Genomic DNA, 21,430 nt, shown 5'->3' with positions numbered 1-21,430 from the left:
AAGGGGGTTCTTCTCAGGCTATGAACCAAGAGGAAAGGATGCTTCTAGGGCAGAAACAATTGAGGTTAAGAGCAAAATGCAGGTACTGACCGTGACAATCCCAGACAATGGCTAGTGAAGCCAACTCTGTAGTCACATGAATAAGTTTGTAGTGCTTAGTTTCTCTAACATAATCCATGGGCCTACATAGGCAATAATATGCGCAATATCAAAGGCCATAATTACATAAAGCAGGAGAGTACTTTAGTTGCCCACATGAAAACATGCTTGGCACAGGGAAAGATCTCCAATGAAGTAACTATAAAACTTCTCAATAACTACGATATATATGATATGATAAGAATAAAACGGTGGTGGAAACAGACCAAAACATCAGCCATCTATGCTATAACGGACACAAACCTTCCCATGCATACATGAGAGCAGAAAGTTAGCTTGTCCCCTCTTTGTTTGGCATTGGAAAAACAATTCAACCTTCATCTTACCCACGTTTTGTGCTCAACTCGGAAGTGAGGCTTTGGTAAGGAAGAAAGCATAGATAAAAAGCAGCATTTTGAAGACAGAACAAATAAATTATATATATATATATATATATATATATATATATGCTGTACATAAATGCAGTATATATATATATATATATATATATATATATATATATTTCAACTTTCTCTTTTGAAAGTTAACAGCAAGCAGACGGGTTTCAGTAGGACTGGCTGAGAAGCATTTTTCTGCTGGTGGAACCTGTCCTGCACTCTCCAGCCAGCCGATCAGTTGTTTGATCCATAATGCAACAAAAGCCAATGTTCATGCGGCAAGAACTGGTAGGAAGAGTTAAAGATAAGATCTCCCGTCTCCCAAAAAGGTACCAGATAAAAACTAAAAATAAAAATTCAGGAGATCTGAAAACTGGGCATATTCTCAACAACTGTTGTAAGCAGGGACAGCTCTTCTGCATTCATGTCTACAAAGATCGCAAGTTACAGCTGCCCCTGCACCCTTGGTCACTGAGTTTTTGGAGATGGCTTTGACGTAGAAGGAAACCTTTTCAGGTATTTATCAGCAGTCTTTTTGACACTGTCTGACGACTGAACTGGTCTTTCATCTGAGGAAGACTTAGCTTTGTGTGCAGGTAAGGAAGAATGTTTTTTGGTGCTAGAATCAACCTCAGTGGATTTCAAAGGAGGAGCAAGCTCTGGCTTCTCCTGGCCTGAGCTCTTCGATCCTGAAGGTTTCTTAGACAACAGGCTGGTCTTTCCCAAATCTGCAGAGCGTCTGTTTTCTTTCTGCCTCAGAGCAGATTTAAAGAAGCTGAGTCCTTTGTCCTCTGACTTGCTGTCTCGCTTCAGGCTAGATCTTGCTGCACTATGGGGAGTTCTAAGGCTGGCCATAGAAGAACTCCGTACTGTCCGACTCTCTGTTGACATTTCACTTGCTTTGGGTGGTGCCACCCGGGGTGTGCTGGGTTTTGATGCACAGACTTTGTCTGAACCTATGCTGACCCTTGACCCTTCTCTGCTTAGACTCTTTTCCGGGGCGCGATGTTTAGTGGAAGAGGTGGATACAGTTGAGGTTTTTGTAGATTGAGCAGATTTCTTGGGTGCTGGGGAAAGAGTGCTACTGACTGCAGAACTTACTGATTTCTGTCTCTGCTGAGAAGCAGAGGAAGGAGTATCCTGTGTTCGAGTCGTCTCTTTCCGATGCTGTGTGGATGCACGTCGTACAGGAGTTTTCATTTCACTCCTTTTAGTTTTTGAACATTGCTTTGCAGAAGCAGCAGGTGTTTCCACAGAAGGTTCCTCTGCCGGCACACGTACATTTTTATCTTGTTCCACTGCTGACTTACTGTCTATTAGTTTTTTACCCAGTATTTCCTCACTCTGGGGATGGTTCTCACGTACAGGGGAGGAGTTTACAGAATCACTTTGATCCACGAAGGCAATATGGTTATTGTTATCTAGAGGATCAAGGAGAGGGTTCCTGCTCACAAGTTCAGCAGCACTTTTCCCAAATGACTCCACAGGAGCAGATTTTTTGGCCAGCGGTTCTCCATGGGTGACGCCATCTGCCACAGCAATCGGGGCCCGACATGATGCTCGATTCTCTCTTCTTCCACCCTCAATGTGCTCATGAAAGCTCCCTGACAGGTTTCGCAGGCTTCCAAAACAGGAAGTGGAGACGTGGTCATCTGCTTCCCCAATCTTGCTGAGGGATGAGCCATGGACTGGAGAGTCAGAGGGATGACGACAAGAAGTGGCTGCCCGCAAGTGGAGTTTCGCTGCAAGGGACCATGATGGGCGGAATACATTTTCATTAGCAACAAGTGGGCTGGTGACAGATCTCCCAGATATACTCTGTCGCTGAACGCTGCGAACAAACGGACGTGAAGAAAAGCCACCTGGATGGGAATACACAAATGTGAAAACAACTCAGTATCTAAAAAGATCTACATTGCAGAGCTACAAAATTCTGTGCTTTTAATACATTTGCTGCCTAGAGAATGAACCACTGGACTGTAAATACCATGGACATGTCTCAATGTACTGGTCATGGTGAAAAAGTTTCTTTGGGCACCGTTTACTTGATTTAAAGGAAAGCGTTGCCAAGCTCCCCTGCCCCAATGTGAGAGCCCCAGTGTTTTTCAAACTGCACAAAGATTTTGATACAATCCTAGGGGCAGTGGCACCCAAACACTATGCACCATAACTACTGCAATGAGCTGCACTGGTTATAGTGTCACCATGCTCTTTTATGGAGACAGACTGCAAAACATGAGCATGTAATTATGAGCATTTATTTGATATATGTTTTCATAAAACAAATTTAGTTTGAAGTCAAAACAAAGCCCTTTCCTGCTTTGACTTAAATCGATCAAAGGGCGTTATTTAAGATCAGAAAAGTGAGGCGACCATCTGCATAACAGAACAGTAATTACTACAGCCTGCCAGGCCTGCACCATATCACTAAATGTGTGCAGTGATGGAGTTTTATTAAAATAATAGTAAGTGATGGGCTCAACAGGAAAACAAAATTATTTATTGTTTCAAACACATTGCTAAGAATGAATATGGAGAGAAATACCAATGTTTAAAAATAAATATGGATATCTATGTTTGTTATCCAACTGGCTAGCACAGTGTACACATGAAATTATTAGAGAAATTAAAAGAGGCCTCTCCCTTTAAATGTAAATTATAGGCCGCTGCGAATCTAATGTGAAATAAATACATGTATGTTAGCTTTGGATCAAAGCCTATGAAAATAGTTCAAACCAGTGTTAAACACTGGAAACCTCACCGATGAAATATTCAATTTGTGAGGCATTAAATCTATAGGTCGATATCTGATGAAAAACAAAAAAAACGCTGTGCTCTTACCGTCATCCTCGCTTCTCTCCCCAGTCATTTCTACAGACTCAGCCAATGATGCAAGCGAAGTGCGTCGGGACGAGGCCGCAGAGGCAATGCTCGGTTGCTTGCTACCACCGAGACGGGAAACCCAGTGATCGCACAGAGATGAACTTGTGGAACCTGGCAATGAACAGTGGAATGAAGAAATGGCAGCCCTTACAGTCACTGCAATTGTGATAAAGGTAGGAAATTATGAGCAACCAACCACTATGAATAAGCATTACAGTCAGTGGGAAATGCATGAGGATGGTTTCGCTGTGCCTCCCCCACGTACTGTGGATTGCTGGTTTCATATATAGGGACCATCCATTAAAACTATACTTAACCCCTTAAGGACACATGACGTGTGTGACACGTCATGATTCCCTTTTATTCCAGAAGTTTGGTCCTTAAGGGGTTAAATATATTTTTTTTACATTTTCTATAATTAAATCTTATCAAACAAACAAAATAAAAGACAGCGCATGCTGATACTGTACAGTGGACTTTTAAAGGCTAGTATCCTACCATGAACATTTAAGCACTGTATCTAAAGAAGCGTACCGGCCACAGAACTGTTTGCAGACCAGGATGGGACGGCCGCCCTGCGCTGGTAAAAGAGGATGTAAGCCGTCTGCTTGCACACGTCGTCCTCTGGCAGAGGCTGCACTTCGCTGTCATCAAAGCAGTACCACAATCCATCCACGGAGTTCTTACAGTACGCTGAAACAGAGGATAGAACAACGACGACATAAAAATGGATAGTTAACCAGAGTGAAAGAAAAACAATACCAGTTATTTTATCATACTTCTTCACAGTCATACTGACTCCAGCAGAGTTACATATAGCTCCCAATTCTATTCATTAACATTTCATTTGTTTCTTAATTTTTATACTTACAACATGCACGAGAAAGAACACAATAACCCTATGACAGTGCTTGCTTTGCCAACGGGTATTTGCATATCTGATCAATAAATTCACTCTATTTCAAGCCTATATTCCGTTCTTACTGGAGACTTTTCCAAAACGTGATCTACATGGCCGATAACAAGCTCCCCTCCTATAGTAACAATATGTCCAAATAATGTCTTGTTGCAACTCTAAAATACTCTTTGCTGCAATTTCCCTGCTCCATGTAATAAACTGGCACCTAAACAATAAATTATAATTATTTATGCAAGCCTTTAAATTCCAGCGAACAAAGTTCCCCTTTGGGCAAACCTATATTAAACCAAAATAGAAGATTGGGGGATTTTGTAACTTGGCTACCCCGAACTAAGTTTAGCAATTCAGTCAGTTTAGTCAAGTGAACATTCTGCTAATATTTACTTTAAAGTACAAATATTAATACCTGTATAGTGACCGCCATGCATGGTTCCATGATGATTGCACACAGCATATAGGTCATATATGAAATCCTCGGGGTCGCGGCCCAGGCCGTAGGGGCGTCTCCAAGGTGACCAATGAGAAGGAAGACTCCAGGAGCTCTGACTACGTTTCACTACATGAGGGGTCATGTCGAGCCCCATCAGAGGGAAACGGACCATGTTCTGTAGCTTTACCCTTCGATCTCCATCCTGCACAGAAATACAATTACCCACAGAAAGACTCACGCACACGATTCCTCACAAGCTGCCCTGCATATAGCACACACGCACATAGAAATTAATTTCTGGTCAGGTTCACTAGGACAAGTCCTAAAACTGAATAAGTTTATTAAGTGCACTCTGAACAGGCCTGACTAGTGGCAAACATCAACCAACAATCACTCTGTATGAAACATCCAATGCAAGTTCACATTTCAACGATTCAATAAAGCTGTGTGTCAATCTGCATAACAGTTAGCTCCTGTATATAGAAAGGATGCTATACATTTATATGTTAGGCTATAACTGCTCTGGAACATTTTATCTTGGATAGGTACAGTGTCAAATCTAAAGTCAAGTTTACAAAGCCATTTCATGGCACAGTTCTAATTCCAGAAATGAGGATCACTAAATATAATCACATTCTATATATTACTTGGCTTGTGTGCAAAAAGAGACTACCACGGTATGGTGTATCAGTAGGCTGGTTAGAATTGGGATGATATTATGGTGTACCAGTAGGGTGATTAGGGTTGCTATACTGTGATAGTGTATCAGAAGGATGTTTAGAGTTGCTATGGTGTATCAGTAGGCTAGCTAAGGTTGCTATGGTGTATCAGTATGTTGGTTAGGGTTGCTATGGTGTGATGGTGTATCAGTAGGCTGGTTAGAGTTGCTATGGTTTATCAGTAAGCTGGTTAGGGTTGTTTTGGTATGATGGTGTATTAGAGTTGTAATGGTGTATCAGTATGTTGGTAGGGGTTGCTATGGTGTGTCAGTAGGCTTGTTAAGGTTGCTATGGTGTGTCAGTAGGCTGGTTAAGGTTGCTATGGTGTGTCAGTAGGCTGGTTAAGGTTGCTATGGTGTGTCAGTAGGCTGGTTAGGGTTGCTATGGTGTGTCAGTAGGCTGGTTAGGGTTGCTATGGTGTGTCTGTAGGCTGGTTAGGGTTGCTATGGTGTGTCTGTAGGCTGGTTAGGGTTGCTATGGTGTGTCTGTAGGCTGGTTAGGGTTGCTATGGTGTGTCTGTAGGCTGGTTAGGGTTGCTATGGTGTGTCTGTAGGCTGGTTAGGGTTACTATGGTGTGTCTGTAGGCTGGTTAGGGTTTCTATTTTTGTGATGGTGTATCAGTAGGCTGGTTAGGGTTGCTGTGGTGTTCTTGTATCAGTAGGTTGGTTAGGGTTTCTATTTTTGTGATGGTGTATCAGTAGGGTTGCTGTTGTGTACTCGTATCAGTAAAAGCAGACAGGTTACAGCTGCCCTGGTGTGATTGGCACAATAGAGAGGCTATTCGCATTAGAATCTCTATCGATATACGGATGGGCAATGCTTGCAGATGTAGGCTTTTATATTCTAAAGCACCTAGCAATACATCAGTTGGTGCTTTGTTAAGGTTTATCAGCAAAAAAAGCCAGAAGCAACCCTGATATTAGGTGTTAGTAATGCAGTGCTCCGGGGCATTCGCTTACCTGTCGAAATCTCTTCAGGTGCAGGATTAGCACATCAGGCAGGGTCCACAGACTGAGTTTAATGCTGCCTTGTTGAAGCTGTTTACAGTGAGGGCAGCGCCAGGCATTGCCAGGAGCCAGCTGCAAACAGGCAGCACAAGCAATCAGGCAGGCACATTTACAAGCGCTAAACGGCAGAGGCAGCAACACGACGTATTACAGGAAACAATGCATGTGGACACGAAACTTCACACAATTTTAATATTGCACTTTTTATGGCAAAATACTGATCTGAATAATTTCATCAGGGTATAGAAACATAACAGGAGCCTTTCTGCACTGGGGTGGAGATCACAATCCAGTTTATTCCAGGCACACATTACTATGATCAATGACAGAAACGCGGCAACGCTTAAAATAATGAAGGAAAGGAAGCCAAGATGGAATTACGCTGTCCCAGGACAAGATGTCTGCATTTATAAATTTCATTTTTCACACCTCACAACATATAATGGATAAGTAATAAAATATTAAAAACCCTGAGAAGCGATGGTTCAAAAAGTAAGAAGTAATCGATGATGTAGCAGACTTATTTTATTTATACATACATACACACACCTTCCCTTCCCTAAAACACAGTCAACTTAAACTCATTTTACCAAGTGGGTGATCGACAATACATCTTAATTGGTATCAGTGCAGACAGGGGATCTAGCATTAGGGTGAAGAGTATGGGTTTATATTTTGTTTAAATCACTCCTAAGCTCTAAATACAATATTTACCTACATTGGAGTTCATGCTCAACTCACACTAGGGATGGCAAATGGAAATAAAATGACATTGATTATAAAGGCAATATGTGTATATAATGCACTTCCTGCATTGCTGCAATGCACTATTATTCTATAAAAAAAAAACATTTTGTCAGAGTCAATCGTCTCCAAAAATAACAAGAAAAGGAAAACACAAAGAGCAATATATCTAAACTGTAACTAAGCGCTTCTTCACAGCTCTCATTATTAGTAGCCTGCTTTGTATTAGGCATGCAAAAAAAAAACTCAGCAAGTATACACTTCAAAGTCCCTAAAATCACCATCCTACTGTGCAGCTAAAATAGGGAATCATCTGAAAAGGGCTGAAAGCAGTAATCTTCTAACTGTGGTATTACCGAATAGGGCTAAATCATTCATGCAATGTAGTAATAACTTATTCCATACATGAACAATCTAAGTAGTTAAAGAGTTCTATTCGTGTTGGGGGCATGTGGTTAAATCATTGGGCATGCGCACACACAGACCGCATGGTATAATAAGCCAAACTGCGTGCATTGCTGCAGACAGGACGGACACACAGACACTCACTTGCTCCTCTTTAGTATACAGCTGGAAACATTGGGAAAGGCTGCAGTTCTGTGGTTGGTGATGTACCTCTCGCTGCAGACGGACACTCTCAGAGTCTGGGACATATTCCTCTTCTGTGTTACCAAATAGGCTATGGAGAACAGACATTAGTAGCAGAGAGTGAGTGTGATCTTTATCATCTTACTTGGTGATGCATCATGAAAAGAGAAAAAACATGTTCTCTCAGTTACAGACTGATTTATAGTAATTCAAAGAAATATTATATGAATAACAGAAACCTAAATCCACATATAATATTAGCTTTAGTTTCACTTGAGGCAAACTTATGTGACAGCTGAAGTTCGAAGGACTCACACCAAACTGGAGAGACCCTGTTGGCAGTCACTAGGTGGGATTTGTTGATAAATACACGAACACTCCAGGCACCTAAAGCACTTTAACTTGCTGAAGTGCTCAATGTGTGAAGAGTGGCATATTTTTTCATTTCACGAAAAGTGCAGATTTCAATAGAAATTGGAACTTTTATAAATTGACCTTGTTACACCCCCTGGCTGTCAATCAGACAGCAGGTCCAGTTACTTCCTGGTTGTTTAGCTCAGTGGAGATAAACTCAAGAGGCAGCAATTACCAGGAGCAGCTGAGTTGCAAAGATTTCTCATTGAGGAAGTCTGTGATTGGACAGCTGCAGAAAGTCTTGGCTGGGTTAAAAGGGGAGGGCTTGTAAAGGCTGCAGATAATAAACCTGCAGCTTTTACAAGTTGTTTTGCACTATGTTCCTGATTAAGAAAATGCGTAATTAAATGTATGCATGTTTTTTCATTGAAGGCATATCTACTAAACATATTTTTAGCTCTTTATTTAGGTCATGGAGTGTCTCTTCAACAAGAGAATTGACAGTTTTAGTCTACACTTGCAGAATTGGAAAAATAGCTCAAATGGAGAATTTTTCCAATTTGACTACTTTAGCCTAAAATTTGAAACACACCTTTCTCACAACTCAACTCCTTTCTATAATTACCAGTTTAGCAAATGAACCCATGCTCTGTGTAGCAATGTAAAGATCAGGTTTAAGAATCAAGCTCCGTAAACTTGCAAGCACAAACACACACATTTTAAATATTCAAATTTTCTCAAAAAACTCTTGGAACAGAAAGAACGTTACAAACTGTAGGGAAATAACGTTCACATAGCTGATGCATTTCACAGCGAACGAGAGCTCCATTAAGACATGACCATACGTTAAAAATAAAATTAAAAGAAAATAATAATAAAAAAATGATATATCTATATATATATCATATGAATATTGTATGGTGTGGCTTCCATATATGTGACAGCTCACTTTTAACGAGTAATCAGAATACTGCTTTCTTTAAAGCGGAGTCAACATGAAGAATGCTAAGGGCTCTTGCTACATATAAAAATAACTCGTTATTTAACACTCAAAAACAAGTAGCATATTACGTGGCATTACTTAAAAAAAATGTAAAAAAAAAAAAATTGGCTTAATCTGCCAGGAAAGCAAATAAATTTTCAAAACTTGAAGAAAAAAAAAAAAGAAAAAGAAAAAAATAAGCACTTTAAAGCAGAGCAGTAATCCATTACCATTGAATTTTTCTACCCACAATTAGCACTATGGGAGACAGCCAGCATACTCCGCTTCCCTATTGTACCCAATGCATTACCGTTGCAGTCATATGTAACCTCTTATAACAGCCGATAAAAGCCTCAACATTGTCATCACCGTGTAAGGAAAGAAATATGCGTATAAACACACTATTATTATTTTTTAAATATATATTACATATAAATAATCAAAGTGGCTCTCATGGCAAACTACTAAAGAAGCAGATGATTTGCCGCAAGCCTCTGTAATGCTGTAAATGGGTGAAGACACGTAGAAAGTGGTAATAAGCTGCTGATATTAGCTGTCATGCTCCGGCACAATCTAAATGTTTCCTTCTCAGTTTGCTATGCCTCAATATACCCACATAATGGCACCTCGGTGGACCTGCAGGATTTCAAGTCCTGTGAGATTAAAACTTGAGCTGGATGATTTTTTTTTTTAACCTACGGTTTGCCAGAGGATTAAAGGCATTGAAAAAACAACTAAGATAGAAAGAGACGGTCACACAGAGTATATATAGTCAATATTGTCCCTTGTTTTGGAATATCTGTGCAGATTTTTAGAATCTATGTGTTCAGCGATTTAATATGATCACTGCATATACAGAGTCTAGCTCCTTGGCTGCCGAAAGAGTAACTCCACCTCCAGCCACTTTCAGTGACTTGAAGTGGTCATTGTGCCTGTAATCTATATGTTCAGCGTTTTAACATGAACACTGCATATACGGAGTCTAGCCCCTTGGCTGCTGGAAAAGTAACTCCACCTCCAGCATCATCATGGGGTGTTATCACGCCGCCTGGAACAAGAGTTCTGGGTTGGGTAATGTCAATTCTCTGCTAATTGTCATGCACAGAGTGCCATTCAATGGCTGAGAGCAGACAGTTGACACTTTCAGCTAATAGTGTGCTGTTGCATAAACATAAACAGAAATGATTTAAATGGCAGAGAATTGAGCAGGGAAACTGCACGGGACATGATCTATACACCGTAGCTGCTTCATTAAACTAAAGTTGTTTCAATGACTATTGTGTCCGTTTAATTTACCAAAACATGTTTAGATTTTATAAATGGTATCAGACAGCAGGCACTAGACGAAAACCTCCAAAAACACACATAGTTAAGAGAAAGATCTTCCTAAGAGATTCAGTATTGTCAAGCCCTGCACAGGTAATACTTTGCTCGTCAATGAAAACTTATGGAATATACACATGATTTACACAAAAAAAAGAAAGTGTGTTTAGCAACAAACAAGGGTTGGCAAAACATAGACAGTGTAATGAGCAGTATAAAAGTGTGCATTTGTTTTTTTTTTAAATAACACCATACCAATGATGAAATAATTTGACCAAGGATAGCAAAATAAAAAATAAAAAAAATCCTTTATCAAAATGCATTAGTACAATGGTAGCAGCAGTGTAAATAGCGATCACTGTGAATGCACGGGATCCTTGGAGAAAATGTAACAACGCCAGTTTAAAATTTGCAAAAGCAGACAAGATGACCTGCCGCCGCATTCTGAATGAGGCTTGTCTTGCAAGATTAAGGCCAGTAGGACAGAGCTACTATTTTATGATATCCTAGGCTTCTCCTATTACAGTGAAGCACAGCTCGCACCCCTCTGCAACTAGTGTATGGCTCGGTGACTAAAGAGTGAGCACGGTTAACTAAACAGAAAGTCACTGCTATTCAAAAAAAAAAAAAAAAAAATTTACAAAAAAAAAAGAAATTATACATACTATAAAAGGTATGAACAATTTAAAATTGAAAAATATATAAATGGGGAAATTAATAGTTAAAAAGGCAAATATAAAATAACACGAAAATGTATTTAAGTGTAATAGTGTTTTATGTGTAATAATGGATCGTTTCCCTTTTTAAAAAGTAAATAAGAATATATTTTTACACTGACTTCCAGATTCTGTGAATTTGGATGTGTAATTACCTAGCGGCCACTGTAAATTTCTTTCTAATCTTAGGCAGATGATCAGTGGTGCTATGAAGTAACAAATGTCTCTAGATACATACCCAATTCAAAGACCTTGCAAGCAAGACAGTGATCTCAAAGCAACAACAGAGATTAGTAGAGTTCTGCTAAGATATGGGCAGAACTCCAAAGAGGCACTGCAACTAATGAACACCGGTGCATAAATAGTCTGTGCATCAATAAAAGAGCAGGTACACAAAACAGTTATTCAGTTCAAGAAAGTAACAGCAATAAATAGAAAGTTTACATTATTTAGAAAAATTGCATGGCTGTACTCACTATTCCTTGGTTTCGCGGTCCCATTCCACCACCATCTTGACGTGAGCAGCTCCACCAATGCCGCAAGATTTCAAAGCCCTGACAGAAGCATACAACAATGCAAAATTTAGGTCAAGATGTGGCACGCAACATTGAAAAAAGTAAAACATGGAGGACCCAAATCTTGGCTACAGGTTTACAGGTACAGACAATGACGGGTAGCGATATTGCCACATGGCTTAAAAATTTCACAACGAGACCCATGTTAACGACTTCATTACAACAAGCAATAGAAACATAGAATGTGACGGCAGATAAGAACCATTCGGCCCATCTAGTCTGCCCAGTTTTCTAAATACTTTCATTAGTCCCTGGCATTATCTTATAGTTAGGATAGCCTTATGCCTATCCCACGCATGCTTAAACTCCTTTACTGTGTTAACCTCTACCACTTCAGCTGGAAGGCTATTCCATGCATCCACTACCCTCTCAGTAAAGTAATACTTCCTGATATTTTTAAACCTTTGTCCCTCTAATTTAAGACTATGTCCTTTTTACAATGTCTTTTACATCAATCGTGACAAGCCATAAATAGGGTAGCATGGAATAAAAACATTGCATTACCATTAATAATAATAATGAAAAAAAAAAAAAGAATGGGGGCGTGGCTTTGACTCGGACGGGAGCGGACGCATGGTGGCTGAGCTCCGGCGACAAACCACACAGACATCAATTTTAAGGCGTGTGAACGCCCGATCTCGGAAGCCAAAGCACCTAATACCTCCTACTAGATATGGGGAAGAAAACCAAAAAGATGAAAACCCTCGCTGGGGAAGGCTCCCGCAATATCAGCGACCTGCTACTACAGCGGCCTAAAGCCAAAATGGCGGCGCCACCTGATTCCCCTTACTCCTCCTCCTCCGAGGAAGACTGTATGGACGCCCTGGACAAAATCACATATACAGGGGGGACCGCAGCCGAGCCACCGCCTCAGGACTTACAGGCACCGGCCAGGAAAAGCGACATTCAGGCCCTCATGAAGAATCTTCGGACCTACTTCACAGCCGACCTCGACATCATCAGAGAAGAGGTCGCGGGGATCTCTGCCCGAGCAAAGGCCACTGAGGACCGCATCACATCTGTGGCTCACCAACAAGCCGGTAACACTACACAGATACACCAACTGCAGGCAGCCCACGCAGTGATCCAGATTAAACTGGACTGCATGGAGGATACAAGAAGGCGCAACAATCTGAAAATAAGGGGCATAGCTGAGGCTGTGGACGACAGGGAATTACCTCAGTTTCTGCGTCGTCTGCTGGCATCCCTGCTGCCTCAACGCTCGGCTAAGGGGATACAACTTGATGGCTGCTTCCGCCTCCAAAAATCCAACAGGGCCCCTGTTGGGACCACCCGCGACGTGCTGGTCCGCTTTGTGCTGAACCGGGACAAGATGGCAGTCCAGAAGGCAGTGCGGAACATTACCTGTTTGAACAAATGCAACTGCAATTCATGCAGGACTTGTGTAGATCCACGCTGGCCTGGAGAAGGTCCCTCCAGACGGTCACACAGACCCTACGCTCAAAGGGAATCCCCTATAGGTGGATACAACCCTGCACCCTCCAGGCCACCAAGGACGGATACGTTCATCAATTCACCTAGGCAGAGGAATCGGAGACGTTTCTCCTAAAGCTGGGCCTCACTACACGAGTGGAAACCTGAGGCAGACAGAATGGCACATGGCTGGACGAAACCAACACCTTTGCCAACATCTACGCCCCAAACACGCGACAGGACAGATTCCTCCGGGACGCACTCCGGGCCCTTACGTAAACTTCTCCACCAGTACAGGCTTACAGATTGTTGGAGGGCGACACACCCGACAGCCAGGGACTACACCTTCTATTCGACCCCGAATGACTGCTACACACGCATCGACTACTTCTTTCTGCCATACTACTATCTACCCAGACTGCGGGACGCTGCCATAGGGGGGACAATGTGGTCCGACCACGCACCACTCACGATCCAACTCACATCGCCACTACACAAACCCAAAACCACGACATGGCGACTCCACGAAAACCTCCTATCCAACCCACAGGTGGCCCAAGACGTACAACAAGCCCTGACAAACTACTTCGCCGAGAACCTACCACAGGACACATCCCCCCTCTTGACTTGGGAGGCCCACAAGTGTGTGATGAGAGGAATTCTCATCTCACACTCCTCTGCCCTGAAGAAGGCACGGGACCACACGATCCAAGAACTAACTGCCAGGATAGGGACCCTAACACAGGCCCACAAGCAAACACTAGACGACACACTTCTCGAAGAACTTACAGCAGCCCGTGAAGAACTAGCACGGACCCTGCGGCAATCGTACACTAGGGCTCTCCAGCGCACTAAATCGTTCTTCTACACAGAGGGAGATAAGTGCGGCAGGTTGTTGGCCAGAATGATTAACAAAAAACGCTCCATGACATATATTGCACGCATGCGCGACGCCGCAGGCCAACTACACCACATGCCAGATCAAATCGCTACAGCCGTAACCCGCTTCTACACGGAACTTTACGCGATCCCCCCCCACACCCCTCGGGCGGACCCTAACGTGGGAACGACCCGCATGAACGCATACCTCTCTAAATACACTAAATCTAAACTCTCCACAGACGCAGCGGAGGCTCTGGAAGCGCCCCTGACAGAAGGGGAACTGGCCCTAGCCATTAAATCCTCAAAGACCGGCACAAGCCCAGGCCCTGACGGCCTCCCCCTCAAATACTATAAAACCTTCCTGGCCACATTGTCCCCCCAATTTATCTCGGCCTTCAACTCTATAACAGAGGGAAATACTATCCCCCAGCAAACACTAGCGGCCAATATTGTCCTGCTGCCAAAGGAGGGGGGAGATACCGAACGGTGCACGGGCTACCGACCGATATCGTTACTTAACTGCGACCTACGCCTATTCGCCAAAATACTAGCTACAAGGTTGAACCCACACATACCAGACTTAATCTCACCTGACCAAGTGGGATTCGTCCCCCACAGGGAAGCCCGGGACAACACGGTCCGGGCCCTCTCCCTGATCCACCACGCACAGCGCACCTCGGAGAGCCTTCTCCTCCTCTCTACGGACGCGGAGAAGGCCTTCGACAGGGTGGCGTGGGACTACCTGTTCTCGGTACTGGAGCATGTTGGCATGGGGACCCACATGCGCCAGTGGATAGAGGCCCTCTACTCGTCCCCCACGGCCAGGGTGTGCATAAATGGGGTCTATACAGACGCATTCCCGGTCAGGAATGGCACCAGGCAGGGCTGCCCTCTGTCGCCGCTTTTGTTCATCCTGGCCTTGGAGCCCTTCCTACAAGCGGTAAGGGACAACCCAGATATCTCGGGGGTGGCGGTGGAGGCAGACCACCACAAAATCGCAGCATATGCGGACGATATGCTATTTTTTATAACAAACCCAGAAATCTCCCTCCCAAACCTCATGGCAGAGTTTAAGACATACGGCCACATCGCCAACCTCAAGATCAATTACGCTAAATACTCTATTCTTAACATTGGCTTCCCCCAGAAGAGGGCAGACCAAATCCGACGAAATTTCCCCTTCCAATGGCAGGACACCGCTATTAAATACCTGGGGGAGAAGCTCACGGACGACCTATCCAAACTCTACCATATGAACTTCACCCCACTGATGGCAACATTACGGAAGAACCTGACAGAATGGGCCACACCTCACTTCTCCTGGCTCGGCAGGGTGGCCATTGCCAAAATGAACATCCTTCCACGGGTACTTTACCTATTCCAGACACTGCCACTCCAACTCCCTACCACCTTCTTCTCCGCACTCCGCACCCTCCTCATTAAATTTATCTGGAAGGGTACTAAACCCAGACTCAAGTATACACAACTCACACTCCCCAAAACAGCAGGAGGCCTGGCCGTTCCTGATTTTAAACTATATTACCAAGCATGCCACATGCAACGGGCCCTGGAATGGGCAAAAGAGGGGATTAGCAAACCCTGGAAGGCCATCGAAACACACCACGCAGGCAGGCCCCTTTCAGCCCTCCTGTGGCTGGACCCATCGATTGGTAGGCGGCTAGTCCGCCAACAGCCCTTCACCACCGCCACCCTAACCGTATGGCACTCACAAGTGAGGAAACTACGCCTCTCCTCCTTCCCGTCCCCGCTACTACCTCTGGCGTACAATCCGGAGTTTGAACCGGGGGTAAGACCGGGGAGCCTCCGCTGCGTCCTCCCTCAAACCATACCCAGACTCCGAGACATGACCGCCAATGGGAAAATTGTGCCCCTACAGACGCTCACGGGCACACCCACCCAGCCTTTCATGACAACATTTAGATACACCCAAATTAGGAACTACATCACCGCTATACCATAACATCCCGACATATATAGGGACCTTACGCCATTCGAACAGCTATGCCAAGACCCGGAGCCCATGCCCCATAGTATTTCATACCTCTACTCCATGCTACAACGGCAACAGGGACACCCCCCACCTCCCTTCATGTCCAAATGGGAGACTGCCGTAGGGGAAACACTTACCGAGACCCAGTGGCACAAGATCTGCGACCTAGTGCACCATTGCGCAATCGCTAGCAAAACCCAGGAAACGGCCTATAAGGTTCTCACACAATGGTACCTGACCCCAGAACGCTTACAGAGAATGCATTTGGACGCGGACGGCCTCTGCTGGAGGTGCAAGAGAGGGGCAGGATCCTTTCTTCACATATGGTGGGAATGCCCACTCATAGTACCGTTCTGGGAGAAAATAGCTGCCATGGTGGCCATGTTCACGGACAAGGTCCCACCCTTCCAGCCCGCCCCATACCTCCTACACCACACGACAACCCCCACATCACGTTACAAACGCTCCCTGACCATCCGAATTCTTAATGTCGCAAAACACCTAATACCTTTGTACTGGAAAAAAGACACAACCCCAACACTCTCCCTGTGGTTTACCAGAATGGAGGAGTTACGAGTCACAGAGGAGATCTGGTATTCAGCCCAAGACCGAACGCAGACATACTTAGACGCATGGACACCCTTGTGGCACGGGTGGGTACAGAGGCATTCCGGACAATGCACTTGACCATGGGGGGAGGAACAGACAATCCCCAGGAGAGGACGCTGGGAGACTAGCGGGACGATCCACACCTGGCCCAAAACGTGATGCCTCACTCCCGCCCCCCGTCAAGAGGGGGTGGGGCGCGGTCCGGGGGACCCGGGGGGCGGTGCCTGGGCCGACCCCGCGGGGGTGTGCGGGGAAGGCTACGGCGCCCGCTGGGGCGCGACCACAGGCGGAGCCCGGGGCGGCCTGCAGCCCCGCTAGCGAGGGGGGTGGAAGTGCGCCAGTTTTGTGAGCTATAGAGCTAATGAGTTTGGAAGGAGTCGTAGGATACCCCTTAGGTTATCCCCATCAGCACAACCTACACCGCTGGGCAGAACCGAACCATACTAAGGTAGGGGGCCAACACCCCACAACACTGCCATCCAGGACCATAGACACAGGGTCACTGGAGGGTTGCACGTCCTGAAGGGACCCTATACAACAGATGGCCACATGCCTCACTACTGCCTAGAGGCTACAGGGTGGGCAGGGGGAATAGACAAACAAAACACAACAGTGGGGCATGCAAAACCACCCAACGTAGAAATGGTGCATATTGAATATAACAGAGTACGAAACACCACCGGGTAACACCGGACCTGCGAGTCCATAATACACATGCTATTTACTCAAGAAAGCGACCTGCGAGTCGCCCAGACACGTACGTCATCATATGCCCTCCGATGTATAAGCTTTTGTGAATGACCAGAGGGACCTGGGAGTCCACGTTTCTCTTGTACATGTTGCAAAACCAACAAAAACGAAAGGTTCAATAAGAAGATATTTAAAAAAAAAGAAAAAAAAAAAAAAAGAGTACTAAACACCATGTAACACCGGACCTGTGAGTCCACAATACACATACTATTTACTCATGAAAGCGACCTGCGAGTCGCCCAGACACGTACGTCATGACATGCCTTACAATGTATAAGCTTCTGTGAATGACCAGAGGGACCTGCGAGTCCACGTTTCTCTCTTACATGTTGCAAGTCCAACAAAAACGAAAGGTTTAATAAAAAGATATTTACAGAATGGCACATGGACAGAGTGGTATCGTTTGTACCAAGGGCACCGGCTGAGTCAGGGGAAACAAACAGTCCTGCGTACTCCTCATATCCTCCACAACATGCGGACCCTTTTCTGCTTTATGTTTGGTTTTTATGGGTTTTTTTTATGCTTCAGTGACTGTTAATGGATGTTTCCATAAGCTTATACACCGGTTTAGCCTCCCCCTGCAACTTTACCCTTATAGCTCAACTACACAATACACCCGCAACCCCCCCACCCCCCCACACAGCGCTCGGGGGTAAATGAGTGCTACAGCAACCCATATGACACTAAGACAGCCCTCACCTTGGTAGGGACCTGTCCAATACGCCATATAACTTATAGCCGTTAACCTTAGCCAACAGGTCACAGGGCCGACCCCCTTCCAGTCAGGCAGAGCTCACGGGCTGTGCAACCTCGATTGCACACCACGAATCGCAATTATAATGTATGTCACCTTAAACCTATCGCTGTATGACCACACAAAGTATAACAGGATGCCCACATGACACCACAAACCCTGTAAGGCATCCAATACTATTGAACCACAAGAGCAGGCACAAGGACCATTTACCCTAAGGTTAACCATGCTCCTTTGATGGATACACTTGTTTCCCTTTTTTTTTTAAATTTGTTATTTTCCTTTTTATTTTTTATTTTCCTTGCTGTTATCAATTTCTAATACACCTACACACGACCTGTGCAGCACAACACCGTAACCCATCAACATAGCCCATCATTCCTCCCGGTACACATCGAGGTTTGCCATGTACCCACTGCTAGTATTGTTTATTGCACTATCGGTCCACAGGCACGCCCCGGAATACTAAACATACCTCAGGGCCACATAGAGTGGACCATCCACACGCTAGATGAAGCCTTACTTTATGTATTATCCCAGGCGGTGCTCCTCGATGTCTTGACCGTGAGGGATACCATATCACCAGTTTTACTTGTGGTACTTAACCACATTGACATGTCTAACCCATGTCCCCTCTGCAACAAGGATACTCAGTTTAAAAGGTTTTGCGATATTATGTTTAACTAGCTACAATACTTTAACTATAAATAAGTGAGTGCTTCAGCTAAGCATGCAACCCTATCATACTTCCATAATGCCAGCTTGTTTATGCTATATGAATAACCTGCCTCCCTTATCCCTTAGCTGACATGTTGGCTCCATTCTCGACACATCTACATTAACATATAAAATGTGCAATGTTATACTATGCCAAACAATTGTTTCTAATATGTTGACCATTTCGCTTGCAATCGCTGTTGTGGCATTGCTTGTTGCAATGTACCTTCCTTGCACGACAAAATAAAGAATTTAAAAAAAGAATGGATATCTTCAGGTTTCTGAAGCACAGATGTTTGAGTAAGTGATTTTTTTTCTGCATCTTTTACGAGTTTACAATTAACCAGGAGTAAAATTAACAGTTAATGTATTTTCCAGACACTAAGGAGGACTCACTTAAATGCACTGCACTCTGATCTTACATTGGGAAATTACCTTGAATTCTCAAGACAAGTAATGCATGTAAATTTTTGCCTTCCTCAAGGTGCAATGCAGTAACTGAAATGTCCATTACTTGAAGTACCAGACATGGGGACAAGTTCAAATACATAACTATGGCTACAAAACATCCATCATTTAGGAGAACATAGGTCAATACAGACACATTTGATTGGCTCCATGCTGTTCTGAGCAAATTAAAACAGAGATCACTCCGAAATGAAAGTCAATGAATAGAAAATACACAGATGACAATGACTTATTGACCGCCTCCTAGCCACCTGAACGTTCAACCCACACACACGAAAAAGCTTTGGCTTTTAAGCAGTGCGGAGTGTGTGGTGGGTGTTGCATGTCCCACCTGACTTGATATATTACAGGACTCAAAATGTCCATTTACCCACTAACCACACCACTACCAAGTTTAACTTAATGGAATCTAGGGAATTGGGAACACTATAGTCATGTGGTCCTGTCACTTTAACCCTGCAATGTAAACCAATTCCATTTCAAGTAATATTTTCAAATGTGTATGTAAAGCATGTGTATGTATATAGTGTCCTCTAGCCGTTTAGTTTACCATTCCCTCCCTTTTAAGTAGTAAGTAGTTTACTTACCTTTTCTCCCATGCCGCGCAGCTCTGTGAGCTGACTTTATAAAAAACAAACAAAAAAAAACAGTGATCTCTGCCAATCCAATGCTTTCCCATCAGAAAATATTAAGAGGCTAGGGAGCATATGCTACAAAACACATGCGCTGTACCAATCAGATGGTCTCTGTGAAATAGCTGCGTTTTCCTGTATGGCAGCTACTAGAGGCATTAAAGCATTACCTTTCATGCAACACACCAATGTTTGCAGTTGCAGGGTTAAAACTACAGGGACAAGGCATCCAGACCACTTCATCTCAATGCCTATTGTGTCCCTTTAACAACTTGTGAAGAATGGTTGTGGCTTTTTGGCTATTTATATGTACTGATTTTGCCAGACAGGTAGCAAAAAAAAAATAATGAATTAATAATAATAGAAAATCAATATATATATATATTGTGTTTACCTTTCCACAGTGGGGTGACAAAGAGGCTTCTCTTCCTGAGGCAAGAGGTATGTAATGCCAACGGCCGTAACTACACGTAGACTGAAGGGGCAAACCTAAAAATACACAAACGATACGTACAGGTTTCCAGGAACGAAAATGGGAAAATATGATTTGCTCCTCACCTTTAATTCAATAATACTCAAAATAAAACAGGGAAGCGGCAATACATGAAAAAAAAATAGGATTTGTTTATCATATTATATATGTATACAAACATATTCACACACACACACACACACACACACACACACACACACACACACACACACACACACACACACACACACACACACACACACACACACACACACACACACACACACACACACACACACACACACACACACACACACACACACACACACACACACACACACACACACACACACACACACACACACACACGCGCATCACTATATGAAGAAAGGTGTCTGCACTTACGGACGTTCAAGTTTGATAGAAATCCCTACTTGTGACTTTCATCAGGATAAACAATAAATTCATTATGCACAAAAGCAGTGTTTTATAGGCAAGAGTGATAGGGGATTGACTTACCCTAGGTGCTCCGAATGATCATACTGATCGATTGCAGTATTATTTTAAGATCACAGGCACTTTTTCCTGTTTAGTGCATACACGTGTTCTTACATGCACTTTAATTATTGACCTTACAAGGCACTTTACAATTAATGATTTATTTTATGAAGCACTTCGATAGTGTACTTTGATAAGAGTCCTGGTCAGTTTTACGAAACACTCTGGACTACATAAATACCCATTTTAAATAGATTTTACACTTTACTAATTATGTTAAAATTCTCTTTAAGGAAGATAATTGCTGCCACTTTTTCACCCATGCAAGGATGTGGCAAGTAGTAAATAAATCAATACACAGACACTGTTGCGCATCACCTGCATATCTCCAGCTGGACTGTGAGGGGTCCTAGAAACTTGAGAAATC

General features: G+C 43.6%; 1 protein-coding gene across 1 annotated transcript in view; it reads right to left on the bottom strand.

Annotated features, from left to right (window-relative positions):
* Positions 1-701: 701 nt before the first annotated feature.
* Positions 702-21,430, bottom strand: part of USP31 (ubiquitin specific peptidase 31) — a 42,797-nt gene continuing 22,068 nt past the window's right edge. The window contains exons 9-16 of the mRNA XM_063430633.1: positions 20,428-20,522; positions 11,678-11,755; positions 7,788-7,917; positions 6,447-6,566; positions 4,745-4,970; positions 3,954-4,112; positions 3,378-3,530; positions 702-2,398 (exon numbers count right to left, since the gene is read on the bottom strand). Coding sequence (XP_063286703.1) covers positions 1,005-2,398; positions 3,378-3,530; positions 3,954-4,112; positions 4,745-4,970; positions 6,447-6,566; positions 7,788-7,917; positions 11,678-11,755; positions 20,428-20,522 — 2,355 coding nt within the window. The 3' untranslated portion in view covers positions 702-1,004. The remainder of the gene's footprint in view (positions 2,399-3,377; positions 3,531-3,953; positions 4,113-4,744; positions 4,971-6,446; positions 6,567-7,787; positions 7,918-11,677; positions 11,756-20,427; positions 20,523-21,430) is intronic.

Source organism: Pelobates fuscus, chromosome 8 (assembly GCF_036172605.1).
Source record: "Pelobates fuscus isolate aPelFus1 chromosome 8, aPelFus1.pri, whole genome shotgun sequence".
In the NCBI taxonomy this organism is placed as follows: Eukaryota; Metazoa; Chordata; class Amphibia; order Anura; family Pelobatidae; genus Pelobates; species Pelobates fuscus.
This window is presented reverse-complemented; position numbering and strand designations above follow the sequence as displayed.